This window comes from Elephas maximus, chromosome 9, assembly GCF_024166365.1.
Source record: "Elephas maximus indicus isolate mEleMax1 chromosome 9, mEleMax1 primary haplotype, whole genome shotgun sequence".
Classification (NCBI taxonomy): Eukaryota; Metazoa; Chordata; class Mammalia; order Proboscidea; family Elephantidae; genus Elephas; species Elephas maximus.
Genome location: NC_064827.1, coordinates 84,004,054 through 84,019,632, shown reverse-complemented (window position 1 = coordinate 84,019,632; position 15,579 = coordinate 84,004,054). Strand labels below are relative to the sequence as shown.

Below are 15,579 nucleotides of genomic sequence, written 5' to 3'. Positions count from 1 at the left end.
TGTTAGAATAGATACAAATAAATTTAAGATGGCAGAAATACAATGCTACGTATAACTTTGGGTAGCGTATGATGACACATTTTCTGAATTTTGTGACAGATTATTTGAGGTGAATTTAGAATGTTAGAAGAAATAGCTATTATAAACTATTATAAACTACCCTTCTCTTTATTTAGACCGAGGTCCTATGCTTGTAAACACCTTGGTGGATTATTACCTGGAAACCAATTCTCAGCCAGCATTGCACATCCTGACTACGTTGCAAGAGCCACATGATAAGGTAACTGTTGAAACGTAAGAGTATAGTATAGTACTGAGCATTTCTGAGAGTGGTGTAACAGTGTCTGTACAGATTCACAGTACACTTTATCCAGAGTGTATTCCTTCAATTTCTTTATTCCACAGATAACATTGTTCTCAGATTATAACTACATATAAAGATAATTTGCAGGACCCATGTTTCCTGAAAAGTTTACAAAATAAAACATACTTCAGAGGCTTCTTTAGATCTTGTTGTTTAAAGAAATTCTGTAATTCTAATACTATAATTGTACAGTGACAATTTGACTCATAAGGTACCCGTCTTTAAACTCTTGTTTTGAAGGGGATTTTTGAGCTTTTTTCAATACAGGAAAATCTGTGAGCGTAGGTAACTAGTGAGGCTAGTCAGTCTTGTTTCCCAGCACCAGGCACTTGGAGGGCTCCTTTGTTTTGTTTTGCTTTTGTGGTTTTGTTTGTTTGCATGGTTTGTAAACAGCTAACAAAACTTGCAGACTTTGGTAAGTTTTGAGTTTATACATGAGGCTTACCTCACTAGGATTTGAAGATCTTGTATTTTTTTTTTTTTACTCTGGGCTGGATTTTAACTTACACTACCACCTGATTTATATTTGGAGCCAAACTATGTAGGCTGGGCTACTGTAGCAATAAGTGGCTGCTTCAGCACTTACTGCTACAGCTGATCCGCTCCCAGCTTCAGCAAGGTACCCTGGCTTGACACCAATGGTTATTGTAAGAAGTGGACTATTTGTACTTCAGAAAGAGGGGTCATAATAAGGCATTTCCACTCCTTTAGCACACCTGTATTATGGGGGATCTTTTTTCAGGAATTGCAAACTGGCCGTCTCTCAGGCCAAATGTGTGTTTTCTTTGCTAATATGGTTTAAAAAATCTTGTATTTGATCTCTTTACCTGCTTGGCCCTTGCCTTATATCAAAGGGAAGATTTGGGAGACGGATTGTATCTTTGCTGCCTTAATTTGTGTTAACTTCATATACTCGTCTGAGGATTTCTTGTTCTTTTCCATGTTCAGCACCTCTTAGACAAGATTAACGAACACGTGGGCAAAGCCACCACTCGTTTATCCACCCTCTCTCTCCTGGGGCATGTGATACGACTACAGCCATCATGGAAGCACAAGCTCTCTCAAGCACCTCTTTTGCCTTCTTTACTAAAATGTCTCAAGGTAGGATGTTTGCAAAGATCTAAATGAAGTTACTTTATGGATATAGTTTCTGAAATTTTGAGCAACTTAAAGCACTCAAGTTGGATTTTAACTTCAGAGTTTAAAAAAAACTTCTAGGCATTTGGTTTGTCTCAAAGGTAGTGTGATCCAGAGTTGGTACTTGATAAATAAGTTCTCTTATTTCACTCTGACTATTTAATGTGTCTTTTGTCTAAGCAAATACAGTAAAATTTAAGTCAGATTGGTTCAAAAATTACATTATTCCAAACTTCTTCTGTGTCATCTCTTCTAGTCTTTCCTCAGATAAAAACACAGTGCTTTCTCTTTTGGGAACCCACATTTCTTATTTTTCTTTTAGCTAATAGGTATGGTGGATTTGTAGAAGAATGGTTTAAAGGCTCTTTTAACCATTTAGGGACATGTTCTGGCTGCAGCTATAGTTAAGGGTTTGTTAATAGTAGGTCTAATGAATTGCTGTCTACTTTTTTTGCTCTAAATTTAGTGCATTTTTCTACATAGGGAGTCATAACCTAAATAGAACTTTATGGTTTTAGCTTTGACAATGGTTTGCTGAAATATACAGGGCTATTTTCTTAATCTGTTTTAGTTCCTGGACTTGCTTCCTATCTATAAAATAAGAAAATGTGGTTAGTATTAACTCCCTGTACCTCACAGAGACACGAAAATATCCAGTAGTATTTGTTGCAGGATGGCCATACCTTTGGATTCATCTGATACAGCTCTATGCAAAATGATTTTTGTCTCTGCCAACAAGGGGTAACCTTGTTTTATTCTCCCTAGAGGTGGGTCCCAAGGTGTCACATTGTCAGGGTATCATAAAAATGTTCATTTAATGATAAGGAAAAAGGAACAACTTAATTTTTTTTTTTTTTTGATTTAAATTGAGACTAGTATCCAGTTCTGAGGCATAGTATGTAGTTTAGATTGCAGAGTACTATCTCTTCCAAAAGGGTAAGTCTTAAAAATAAGTCATGGGCTATTAAGTCTTCAGTTAGAATTTTATGATAAACTGAACTGGAGTTAGTTCTGTTTTGCTGGAACTCACTATTTATGTGGTAATATATTCTCCTTTCTCCTGCCAATATATTACCTTCTTTATACCAGATACGCCTGCTGTAACAAAAGGCTTGGTGCTTGGTATAAAATCTAAATGTATTTACGACTTCATTTCCATACTCACAGATTCCTCTTATAATAGGGATAATGGCTGTCTTACCCTGCACTGGTAGCCTTTTGATTAATATCTTGTTTCTTAAATCTGAGTTTCAGTTGCTTGGCAAACATTCATGATTTAATTATGGGTCAGGTGAGCTGCTGTAGCTAGTCTGAGTTGATTCATTATCCATTGGGTATTAAGTGTCTTCAATTAGCCTGAAGTTATTTGATGACCCAGTAGGCATGGTCAGAGATCACCATATCATCTCTCATTTGCTAATCTCTAAATACTGCTCTAAAGGTGAGCCATTAAGTAGACTTGTTAATGCTGTATTAATTTCTTCTTAAATTATATATTTGTTGTTATAGCCCTTTAAAAAATAGTGAATTATTTGTCAGTGTGTAGTGATTTTTTTAAATTGACTTAACAAGAAATAAATATTTTAGCATTTGGATAAATGAAGGAAAACAGAACAACATTCTTTTGTTAAAAAGCAGAACATCTTGATGTTATAAATAGAGCATCCCAAGACTTTAGGACTTGTGAGTCCCCAAGTCAAGTTTAAACTCATCTCCTGGTTGAGTTTGTATAGGTGTATAAATGGTCCTCATGGACTCCTTAAAGTAGAGCTAGTCTTCAGTAATTTTCCTGTTCGGTCTGTTTCAATGTTGTCCCCTCAAAATCCTTAGGGATAGGGAAATGAGTATGTGAATGAACTTCTAATTTGTGGTTCCCTCATTATTTAGAACCTCTTCATTTACCACATAGTGTTGGTCCTGTGTCTGACAGGTCTTTCTTCTTGCTTGAATTTTTTTTCTATAGACTGACACCGATGTAGTAGTCCTCACAACGGGAGTTTTAGTGTTGATAACCATGCTACCAATGATTCCACAGTCCGGGAAACAGCACCTTCATGACTTCTTTGATATTTTTGGCCGTCTTTCATCCTGGTGCCTGAAGAAACCAGGTAAAGTTCTCCCTATATACCTGTCAGACCCTAACAGGTGAATGTTTTCATTATTGATTCATAGGTAGTACACTGTAAGGGAAGGACATATAGAATTTTATAGCTGAAATGGGTGGTTTTCACTGTTTAGATGAGGAAATGTCTTGGGTGCTTCCATTGTAGGCATGTATAAGAAGCATGAGTATTGAGATACCTTGTTTATTCTGGTTACTTGAAAGGATTAGTTGTCAGAGAGAAATCCAGTGATAGGTTGTAAACTTTTTTGATTTTCAGTAGTTAAACTAAAAAACAACTTTAATCTAGATTGTAACTCTGTAGACTGAACTTGCTCCACTGGCCTGTTGTGACAGAACGCAAACTTCCGGTACTGAGAGCCTATTCATCTTATATGTAGAAGGAAGAGGGAAAACACAGATGTCCTAATTAGCATTCTAGTTTCAAATGCTGTGGGTTTTTTTTTTTTCTGTGTCAGCAGGTAACACAGCTCTATCAGTGTGACTCAAAAGCTATAAAAAAAAAAAAAAAAAAAAATTTTTTTTTTTTTTTTAAAGCATGTGAAATTCGGAATCTTTTGGTAATCCCAGCATGAGATATCCATATTGAAAGAGTGAAATGTGTCAGACCTGTGAAACAGAATACTATGGCTTCCTATACAGGATTAAATTACCAAGCACAGGATGCACATGATGCCAGCTTATTTAGTAGGATCATTTTTGGGAAAAGGGAGTTGTCTGTCTGTTACTGTGGAGGAGCTTTATGTATATTAAAGACATGGGGTTTTCCATAGACCTAGATAAGGCTAGATTAACTAAATTTTTATTTTCTCCCACTCAGTAGTGGTATATAGCTCTTTAAGTTAATTTCTAGATAATAGTCTTCACTCTCGCTTTAAATTTTCATAGCCAAGACTACTTACTGATTTCTGAAGGCTCTTTCTCACACATTCATTCCACAATTGTTTAAATGCCCATTATGCACAAGTGCCAGGCACAGAGGATACAGAGGTGAGTAAGACAGTCCCTCAAGAAACTCATGCTTAATTGGGCATTGGAGATATGGAATTACAAATTTTAGGGAGAGGAACTATATTATAAAGGTAGTTCAATATTGTAAGAATGTTTGGGATCATTTTGGGGGGAGGACTGGAGAGGAAGGCAGAGATTAGATTACTAAGAACATTTACAGGTCACACTAAGTAGATTGGATTTTATCCAAAGGTCATAGGGAGCCATTGATGGATTTTAAATAGCGGTGTCTGGTATGTTCAGATTTGCATTTTAGAAAAACCACTGACTTGCTATCTTTGGAGAGGAGGAGGAGTAGATAAGAGGTCATGCTGGCAGCTGTGTGTTTGTGTCTGTTTTGCACATACCAGTCTTGTGTCCAACTAAGAGTCTTCTCTAAACAATTTCCTTTTTTTTAGGCCATGTGACAGAAATCTATCTTGTCCATCTCCATGCCAGTGTTTATGCTCTCTTTCATCGCCTTTATGGAATGTACCCTTGCAACTTTGTCTCCTTTCTACGTTCTCACTACAGTATGAAGGAAAACTTGGAGACTTTTGAAGAAGTGATCAAGGTAAATTAAAACTGCTCATTTATTTGATAGCATACTGTTTAGATAGGCTGCATTTATAACCTTTTGGATTAAGTGGTAGACAGGAAAATTTTGAAAGCTATTCAACCTTTTTTTTTATGGTCATATCTTTATTTGAGATGTAATTCATATACCTTAAAGTTCACCCATTTAAACTACAATTCAGTGGTTTTTAGTGTAGTCACAAAATTATACTGAAACCAATTTTATAGAACATTTTCATCACTCCAAAAAGAAATTCTGTACCTATTAGCTGTCACTCCTCATTTCCTCCTCCTTTTTCCTACCCCTCAGCTGTAGGCAACAGCTAATCTATTTTCTGTCAATTTGCCTGTTCTGGATATTTCATACAAACGGTATCACACTGTATGTGGTCTTTTGTGAATGGCACCTTTCGCTTAACATGTGTAATGATTCCAAGATTCATCCATATTATAGCATGTGTCAGTACTTTGTTGCTTTTTATTACCAAATAATATTCCATTGTATATATATACCACAGAAATTCAGCTGTTCATAATTTGTCAACCCTAACCCTTCTAGCCAATGATGGAGCATGTGCGAATTCATCCGGAATTAGTGACTGGATCCAAGGACCATGAACTGGACCCTCGAAGGTATAGTAACGAGATTAGTTTCCCTTGTGGTTATCTTAATATTTACCTCTAGTTTTCTAAGTTTAAACCAATCTTTTATTTCTTGATACTGCCTTGATTTCTTCTCCATATGAAAGTTCTGTTATATTATTTAGTCCTTCTTCTGTTTTAGTGTTATCATCTTTTACATAATGACGTCTATATTTCCCTATTTTCAGTATTTTAGCCTTGATTTATTTTTGTGACTTCCCTATCTGGGTTGATATCTGCTTGTTCTGTCCTATGTTCTAGCCTTGGATTGTTATCTGATGTTATTGATTTTCTAACCAGAGGACTCCCTTTGGTGTTTCTTTTCATTTTGGTTTGGTTTTTATAAATTCTCTACATTTTGGTTTATCTGGAAATGCCCTAATTTCACCATCATATTTGAGAGACAGTTTTGCTGGATATATAATTCTTGGCTGGCAATTTTTTTTCCTTCAAGGCTTTATATATGTCATCCCGTTGCCTTCTTGCCTCCATGATTTCTGCTGAGTAGTCTGAACTTAGTCTTATCGGCTCTCCTTTGCACATGACTTTTTGTTTATCCCTAAACCCCCCAAAAAAAACCAAACCCACAGCCTTCGAGTCGATTCCGACTCAAAGCCACTCTGTAGGACAGATTAGAACTGCCCCATAGAGTTTCCAAGGAGCGCCTGGTGGATTCAAACTGCCAACCTCTTGGTTAGCAGCCATAGCACTTAACCCCTACACCACCAGGGTTTCCTGTTTATCCCTAGCCGCTCTTAAAATTCTCTCTTTCTCTTTAGTTTTGGCAAGTTTGATTATAACATGTCTTGATGACTTTCTCTTGGGATCTACCCTGTGTGGGGTTTGATGAGCTTCTTGGATAGATATCTTCTTGTCTTTCATGGTATCAGGGAAGTTTGCCAACAAATCTTCAACAATTCTCTCTGTATTTTCTGTTATCCCCCTGTTCTGGTACTCCAATCACTCGTAGGTTATTCCTCTTGATAGAGTCCCACATAAGTCTTAGGGTTTCTTCATTTTTTAAAGTTCTTTTCTCTGATTTTTCCTCAAATAAATTGGTGTCAAGTGCTTTATCTTGAACCTCACTAATTCTGACTTCCATTGCCTCAATTCTGCTCCTTTGACTTTCTATCGAGTTGTCTCATTCTGAAATTTTATTGTTAATCTTCTGGATTTCTGTTTGCCGTCTCTCTATGGATTCTTTCATCCTGTTAAATTTGTCGTTATACTCTTGTATAACCTTCTTAAGTTCCTCTGTTGGTTCCTTGGCTTGGTCTGTGTTTTGCTTGATATCCTTCCTGATCTCTTGGAGAGATCTGTACATTAATCTTTTGAATTCTACCTGTGGTAACTCCAAGACTTTATCTTCCTCTGAAAGGTTTCTTGGTTCTTTGTTTTGGTTGTTTGCTGAAGCCATCATGGTCTGCCTCTTTATACAATTTGGTATTGACTGTTGTGTCTGAGCCATCAATAAGTTGTTATATTTATTTATTTTATGTTTGCCTACTGTGTCCTAGCTTCTTGTTTTGTTTTGATTTGCCTAAATAGGCTGGTTCTATGAGCTACTTTAATAACTGGCGTCTTTGAAGCTCTCACGTCTTGTTACCAGGTGGTTAGAGGTGTAGTAGGTATGTGAGCCCAAGAGTCCGTTTACTTTTCTTGTGTGGATTCAGCTCAGGTGTCCAGGTCATTGGTCACCAAGTGTGTGGTGCAGGCTCTCACCCACAGTCGTAGACAGGCAGGGCTACGCAGGGGTGATTGGAGTAGGTACAGGTATCTGGCTGCAGTAGGGGGTTATGTGCTGAGCAAGGTGTAGGGGGCTGACAGCTGCCCCTGAGGGCCTGGGTGGAAGGCGTGTCCCTATTTCCTAGAGCGCATAAGTGGGTGGGTTTTGCAGCTGGACTTTGGGCATCTAGTGCTCTTGACTGTAAGGATTGGGAGGCACCACATATTCTCTGACCCCTGTTGGAGGTGGCTAGGTGGAGTGGGTAAAGCCACTAGTCCTCAGGGGCCTGACTTGGATAGGTGAGGACCCTGCCAATGGGCAGGGTAGTGTCACATGTCACGAATCTGCCACTCTGCCTTAGCAGTTGCAGTTGAAAATAGGCTTCACGTATATACCCTGTTGTACTGTGCTAATGAGGACCTGTGCAGTTGAAATGCGCCCACACAGTTCTAAGCAGGGGTGAAAGGCATTCAAAGTCTGTGGACCACTTATGCCTGTGCCTGGACAAAGGGCCTGTGCCTGCCCTGAGTTCCCAGCTTAGGGAGCTGGCAGATGATTTTTTCCTGTTTGTTAATTTGTTCCGTCTCCAAAGGCAGGAGAATGGCTTGGGGTGTATGATGGGTTCCACTTCTGGCACAGAGGGCACGGCAATCACTGAAGCTGGACCTGGACCAGAGCAGAGTGGGGAGGGGATGGGCAAATGGGAGCGGTACCTCCCAGAGCAGAGAAGGGTTTTCTTAATTCTGCACGGTAGGTCAGATGCCTGCACTTAACTTTTGAAGATTCGGCACCACTTCTCCCTGGTTCTGGAGGCTTGAGCAGACTCTCCACTGCTCTGTCTCTCCTGGTGTGGAGAACACCCCGAGCACTACTGCTTGCCTCAGCCCGTGTGTGCCAGCCCACCCAGCCTGCAGGGTGCCGGCCAGGTCAAGTCTGGCAAATCCTTGCTGCTTCCAAAGCATTTCTCCCTCTCCCTGCCACTCAGTCTAACTCTTCAGCATTGTCTTTGATGTTCAGGGCTCCTAGATTGTCATATATTATTGATTCCTTTGTTTTTTTCGGGTCTTTGTTGTGAGAGGGACCATAGGAAGTGTCTGACTACTCTACCATCTTGGCCCCGTCTCTAGTGATACAGAATTTTAAAGAATCTCTTGAGAGATTGAAAATGTAATCTAGGAGATGTCCCTATTAAGGTATTATTGGGAAACACAGATTTTCTTCTACCTATAGGATCATTCCATTTTGAAGTACTTACACAACTTCGTATGAGTTTAAAACTTATCCTTAACAGTTGGATGGAAAACTAAAAACTGTTTAACAGAGAGATGGACTTTTCAGTGCAAGTGCTTGCCGCACAGAACCCCAGGAAAGCTTACATCTTGTAGGTACCAGTTACAGGCAGTCCCTGGGGTTACAAACGAGATCCATTCCTCAGTGTGCCTTTAAGTCATATTTTTAGGTAAGTTGGACTGGGTGCATCGGTTCTTATTTAGACTTAGCTTAAGAATAGAGCCCTGATGGCGCAGTAGTCAGGATCTCGGGTGCTAACCAAAAGGTCTGCAGTTTGAATCCACCGGCGCTTCTTGGAAACCCTATGAGGTAGTTCTATTTTGTCCTATAGGATCACTGTGAGTCGGAATTGATGTGACGGCAACTGTGGTTTTTTTTTTTGTTGTTTAGTGCAAGAAAAGAGCCCTGGTGGCGCAGTGGCTAAGAGTTCAGCTGTTAGCCAAAAGGTCAGCAGTTCAAGTCCACCAGCTGCTCCTTGGAAACGCCATGGGGCATGTTCTATTCTGTCCTATAGTGTTGCTATGAGTTGGAGTTGACTTAGCAGCAACAGGTTGGTTATGGTTAGTGCAGGAAAAGGCTCAAAGCCTTTTCATTGGTTTAAAAGCTGCATGTGCAGCAAGTAAAGGTGATTGGGATGAAGAATCTGTTGTGAGTAAGGGTTGGTTCAATCATTTCAAAGTGGGCAAGTTTATGTAAATTTAAAGGGCCAGTATGACTTGTCTCTATGTCAGACGTTTGTAACCTGAGGACTTACTGTATTGTGCAAGGCAGGAGGTGAAGCGTGTGGTTGAAAACAAGTAGATTGTAGGAGGTCTGTATATCGAGTGGTTGGACTCCCTAGGTCCCTTTCTTCATCCTGCATAGTACCATTCTCAGTGAGGCCCCTGTCAAAGTTCCCTGGTATATTCTCTGGAGAAACTGAATCTGGAGAGGCTCCTCGTTTGAAGATACCAGGTATGGTGGAGGGTGGAGCTGAGGTTGAGACTGGAAAGGAGGAAATTAAATGAAATTTTACATACTGAGCTATGAGAAGCTCAGCTCCCTCCCCCTACTTTCTTCTGGCCCCTGCCAGGCTTATGCTCCCTAGGCAGAGGATTAAACGTTTTTTTGGAGAAACTGACTCACAGATACTGACATTTGGTGATCCCCCACAAAAAAACTGGCTCACTACCTGATCCGCCTATAGTGAATCTCATCTCTCCACAAACCCTGCATCTTCCATGTAGAGTCAGCTTAGAGTAATTTATTATGAAATATATTATGTATAGAAAAGTATGTAAAATGTATATATAAAGTTTAATAATAACATGTCAACACCCATGCAGCCACCACCCAGCTTAAGAAAGAGGACATTACCCATACCTTAGAAGACCTCTGTATAACCCTCCCCAATTGTAGCCATCTTTTCCCTCTTGTCCCCTGTTCCACCTACGAGGCAACTATAATTCTTGTTTTTGTGTTAATCATTCCTTTGCTTTTCTTTAAAGGAGCCCTGGTAGTGGTTAAGCGCTCAGCTGCTAACCAAAAGGTCTGCGGTTCAAACTCGCCAGCCGTTTTGTGGGAGAAAGATGTGGCAGTCTGCTTCCCTAAGGATTACAACCTTGGGAACCCTCTGGGGCAGTTCTGCTCTGTCCTGTGGGTCACTATGAGGCAGAATCGACTTGAAGGCAACCAGTTTGGTTTTTTTGTTTGTTTTTTGTTTTGATTTTCTTTATAGTTTTACCACACGTATTGTTTTATTTTGAAAAGCTGATTAGGAAGCCAAGCCTGGCTGAGGAAAGGCCAGTCTTGTCACTACTAGATGAAGGCTCCCAGATGACAAAGGGATGAACATAGTGTCTGAGTCTTGGTCTGACTTCACCTTCTTTGAGTGTTTATAAGAGCCCTTTCTGGGGAATTCAGTGGGCAAGGCCATGACTGAATCCTGGTAAACAAAGCTTACCCTAGTCAGAACATCTGGCAAGGCCTATAGCAAGGGCCAGGTGCTGGCAGTGCTGCCGAAATATGGTCAGAGGAGGCAACAGTTCTATGTTTTCTGCTTCTAAGCTCACTCTGGCCTGCATCCAGCTCTCAGGAATAGGTCAAAGCAGAATACTTCTGTGGAATGAAATGAATGTCCTCAGGTGATCAGGTGAAAGAAGGGAGAGTAGGAACTTTATCAGCATGTGATCAAGACAAGCTAGATACAGACAAGATCTAAGCCAGGATCACCTGGACACTCTGTCCTCTGGCTAAAAAGATAGCAGGAATCTTGATGATGGCCTACAGTATATTTGTCTCTTGACATCTCTGTTCTGACATGGACTGATTGTCTTCTATGTCTACTTACACAGCTGTCATCTTATTCTCCTGGTGCTTCACTTTGCCCTTCTCCTGTGTTGTTATTAGGTGCCCTCAAGCCAGTTCCAACTCATAGTGACCCTGTGTACAACAGAACGAAACACTGCCCTGTCCTGTGCTAGGCTCACAATTGTTTATGATTGAGCCCATTGTTGCAGCCACTGTGTCAGTCCACCTCATTGAGGGTCTTCCTCTTTTTAGCTGACCCTCTACTTTACCAAGCATGATGTCCTTCTCCGGGGACTGGTCCCTCCTGATAACATGTCCAAAGTATGTAAGATGAAGTCTTGCCATTCTTGCTTCTAAGGAGCATTCTGGCTGTACTTCTTCCAAGACAAATTTGTTCGTTCTTTTGGCTGTCCATGCTATATTCATTATTCTTCGCCAACACGATAACTCAAAGGCGTCAATTCTTCTTTGATGTTGTTAGGTGCTGTTGAGTCAGTTTTGACTCATAGCAACCTTATGTACAACAGAACAAAACACTGCCGAGTCTTGGCCATCCTCACAGTCGTTGTTGTGCTTGAGCCCATTGTTGCAGCCACTGTGTCAATCCATCTTGTTGAGGGTCTCCCTCTTTTTCGTTGGCCCAATGCTTAAGCAAGCATGATATCCCTCTCCAGGGACTGATCCCTTCTGATATCATGTCCGAAGTATGTGAGACATAGTCTTACCATCGTTGCTTCCAGGGAGCATTCTGGTTGTACTTCTTCCAGGACAGATTTGTTTGTTCTTTTGGCAGTCCGTGGTAGAGTCAGTATTCTTCACCAACACCAGAATTATTCTTTGGTCTTCCTTATTCATTGTCCAGCTTTCGCATGCATATGAAGTGATCGAAAATACCATGGCTTGGATCAGGTACACCTTAATCCTCAAAGTGACATCTTTGCCTTGTAACACTTCAACATGAATTGTGTCCCCCAAAAATGTGTGTCAACTTAGCTAGTCCATGATTCCCAGTATTGTGTGATTGTTCACCATTTTGTTATCTGATGTGATTTTCCTGTGTTGTAAATCCTAGCTCTAGGATGTTAATAAGGTGGGATTAGCGGTAGTTAATGAGACAAGATGCAATTGATGAGCTTAAGTTGTGTCTTAAGTCAATCTCTTTTGAGATATAAAAGAAGTGAGCAGAGAGACATGGGGACCTCATACAACCAAGAAAACAAGAGCCAGGAGAGTAGTGTGTCCATGGATCCTGGATCCCTGCACTGAGAAGCTCCTTGACCGGGGAGGATTGATGACAAGGACATTCCCCCAGAGTGAACAGAGAGAGAAAGCCTTCCCCTGGAGCTGGCACCCTGAATTTGGACTTCCAGACTCCTAGACTGTGAGAGAATAAATTTCTCTTTGTTACAGCCATCCACTTGTGGTATTTCTGTTATACCAGCACTAGATGCCTAAGACACACTTTAAAGAGGTCTTTCGCAGCAGATACACCCGATGCACCACATCGTTTCATTTCTTGACTGCTGCTTCCATTGGCATTGATTGTGGACCCAAGTAAAATGAGATCCTTGACAACTTCAGTGTTTTTCTGTTTATCATGATGTTGCTTATTGGTCCAGTTGTGAGGATTTTTGTTTTCTTTGTCTCTCCTGTGTAGAATCTCCTATTTCCTATATTTCATGTCATCTTCTTGGTTTACTTTTGTTTTGATAGAATATATCCTTTAGTAGCTTTTTGAGAAAGAATGCAATTGTTTGCCTGGGTATAGACTTCTAGTTTGGGAATCATTCTCATTCAATAATTTGGAGGCATTATTCCATTCCAGCCTTGCTTCTAGTGTTGCTGTTGAAATCCAAAAACTTTCTGATTTCTGATCATCTGTACTTGTTGCTGTATTGTATTTTTCTCTATGGGAGCTTAAAGAATCTTTGCTCTCATAATATTCTTAAATTTCCTAGTGCAGTACCTTGGTATAAGTCTATTCTTACTCATTTTTCAATCTGGAAACTCTTACCTTTAAATTATAGGAAATTTTCTTTAATTATTTATGCTTGATTCCCTTCCCTTTATTGTCTTTATCTTTCTTTCCAGAACTCCTGATGTTCAGGGTGGGACCTCCTGGGACTGGTTGTTCACTTTTTTCTCTCTGTCCTTTTGCTCTACTTTGGAAAATTTCCTTATCTTTAGTTTTTTTTAAATCTTTTTATTGTGTTTTTCATATGTACCTTCATGTTTTTAGTATTTGAAAGCTCTTTTTAGTTTTCTGTTCCTTTTTTATAGTAGCCTGTTTTTGTTTCACAGATACAATCATTTAATGATAGTTTTTTCTTTTCTATTTCTTACATAATCTACTTCCCTCTAAGCTGCTTTTTTCTGTTTGTTTTGTTCTTTCTTACATCTTTAGGCCTTCTTCAGATGTCTGGTAATCTGCTTATATTTGCATGAGGAGACTAAAAGGCTTTGTTCACTGGGGTGGGACTTGTTGACTTTGAACTTCATTTTAGGTTGATCTGGGCATTTGTTGAAGAAACTGATGTCAATATTGTTTTCTTTTTAGCTGGATAGATTTCTTAGAAAAAAGCCTTCTGATCTTTAGTAAGGGTATGGCTGCCACTGGTGGGAAAAGAGGGCTGGTGGTGGGGAAGGGATAGTGGTCTTGGCATTCAGAATGTGTATGTTCACTCAGTCCCCTTGTTTGGAATGTTACTCGTGCTCGTAACTATTTCTCGAGTACCTCAGTTCAGAAATGCTTTGTTTTACCTCTTCAGAGAATAAACATCCAGGTTTCTGGTGGGAGAAGTGCTGTTGCCTAGGAGCATAGTGTCGAGGAGGGAATCCAGGAGCTCTGTTTCTCAGTTTTACCCTGTCCTTATTTTAGCTGCCCTCACCTATACACCACTCACCTCCAGTTCCACAAGTACTTGATGCTATAAATTCTTTAACTTTTTAAGCCTTCTGTGGTATAAATCAGATTAACTCAGCTTTGAAACCTTGGTAGTTTAGGATTCCACCTTCTTGGATTCACTAAGTCAGTTACCACTTGCCCATCTGCTTTCCGGTTTCAGAAACTTTCGGTGCTATTTTCTCTTCTCCCATTCTTCTCTTTCTTGTGGAGATATATATATATATATATATATAAACATACACACATGTATATATATTTTAATTTTTAGTGTCTATTTGGTTGGGTTTCAGAAGGATGTACAATTGTGTGCATATGTCCAGTCTACTGTGTTTACTGTATTAACTTGGAAGCGTCCTTGGTTAGCTTGTAGAGCCTCACTCACCTTTTGTAGGCGGGGTCTACCTGACCTTTGAAGAGAGCTCTGACACAAAAACAGAGACCTAATGAAATAAAGGGAAGAAAAAGGAGCTAGAAACAATGACAATATTGAGAGCAGAAGGTACATATAGAGCAGAAGGCAATGTAGAGATAAAAGATGTTTGTGCATATGTGCATATTTAAAGATCAGGGTGCTACAGAAAAGGAACATTCAGAGACTAAAGAAAGAACTGTTGAAGATTAAAAATGGTAGCCAAAATAAACAGTTGAATAAAAGAATGGGAAGATCAAATTGGGAATATCTCAGAAAGCAAAACCGAAGGATAGAGATGAGTAATAGAAGATAAGAAATTTGAAAAATCAGTCCGGGAAGTCTAACATCAATCAGTTTTAAAAAGAGAGAACATAGAAATATTTGATGGAGGGAAAAGTTGTAAAAAGAAATAATGCAAGAAAATTTCCTAGAACTGAAGGATATGAGTTTCCAGATTAAAATAGCTTGCCATACTGATCCTATAGGACAGAGTAGAACTGCCCCACAGAGTTTCCGAGGAACACCTGGTGAATTTGCACTGCCAGCCTTTTGGTTAGCAGCCATAGCACTTAACCACTATACCACTAGGGTTTCCACATAGAGCATAGTATTTAGAAATATGAAGGTAGGGTAACAATTCAGCTAAAGAATTAAGCATTTGCCAGAGTGGTTGCAGGGGGGAGGGGTAGGAGGAACCTTTTAGTATTATTTTGACTTTTTAAAGTGTCATATATCTCACTGAATCTACGATGTCATTGAATGAATGATGCACTTACATTTTATGTACTTCTGAGAAAGAAGAAAATGCCAAGTAAAGTAACATGCAACTGATTAGAAGATACTTCCTAGTTTCACAGGTATTAAAATATGAAAAGTCCATTTAAGAATCAGTGAAATGTTATAAGTGCATATATTACTTTGATTAAAATAAAAAATTTAAATGCCTCCCTACTTTATTATGATTCTCATTTTCTTCTCTAAAGTCAATTTTCTTATGTGTACATATGCTTCCTGACTCTTGCTCTCACTTAATCACTTTCCAGTCATGATGAGAATGGGTAAAGAGGAACCTATCACCAATAACACAATGATCCCAGGCAGGAAGAACGTGTATAGTGACAAAAGA

General features: G+C 39.5%; 1 protein-coding gene across 10 annotated transcripts in view; it reads left to right on the top strand.

Annotated features, from left to right (window-relative positions):
- Positions 1–15,579, top strand: part of TSC1 (TSC complex subunit 1) — a 61,277-nt gene that overhangs the window by 21,082 nt on the left and 24,616 nt on the right. For all 10 annotated transcript variants that reach the window (XM_049895169.1, XM_049895175.1, XM_049895173.1 and 7 more), the window contains 5 exons: positions 177–280; positions 1,313–1,465; positions 3,465–3,609; positions 5,033–5,187; positions 5,749–5,822. In XM_049895169.1, coding sequence (XP_049751126.1) covers positions 177–280; positions 1,313–1,465; positions 3,465–3,609; positions 5,033–5,187; positions 5,749–5,822 — 631 coding nt within the window. The remainder of the gene's footprint in view (positions 1–176; positions 281–1,312; positions 1,466–3,464; positions 3,610–5,032; positions 5,188–5,748; positions 5,823–15,579) is intronic.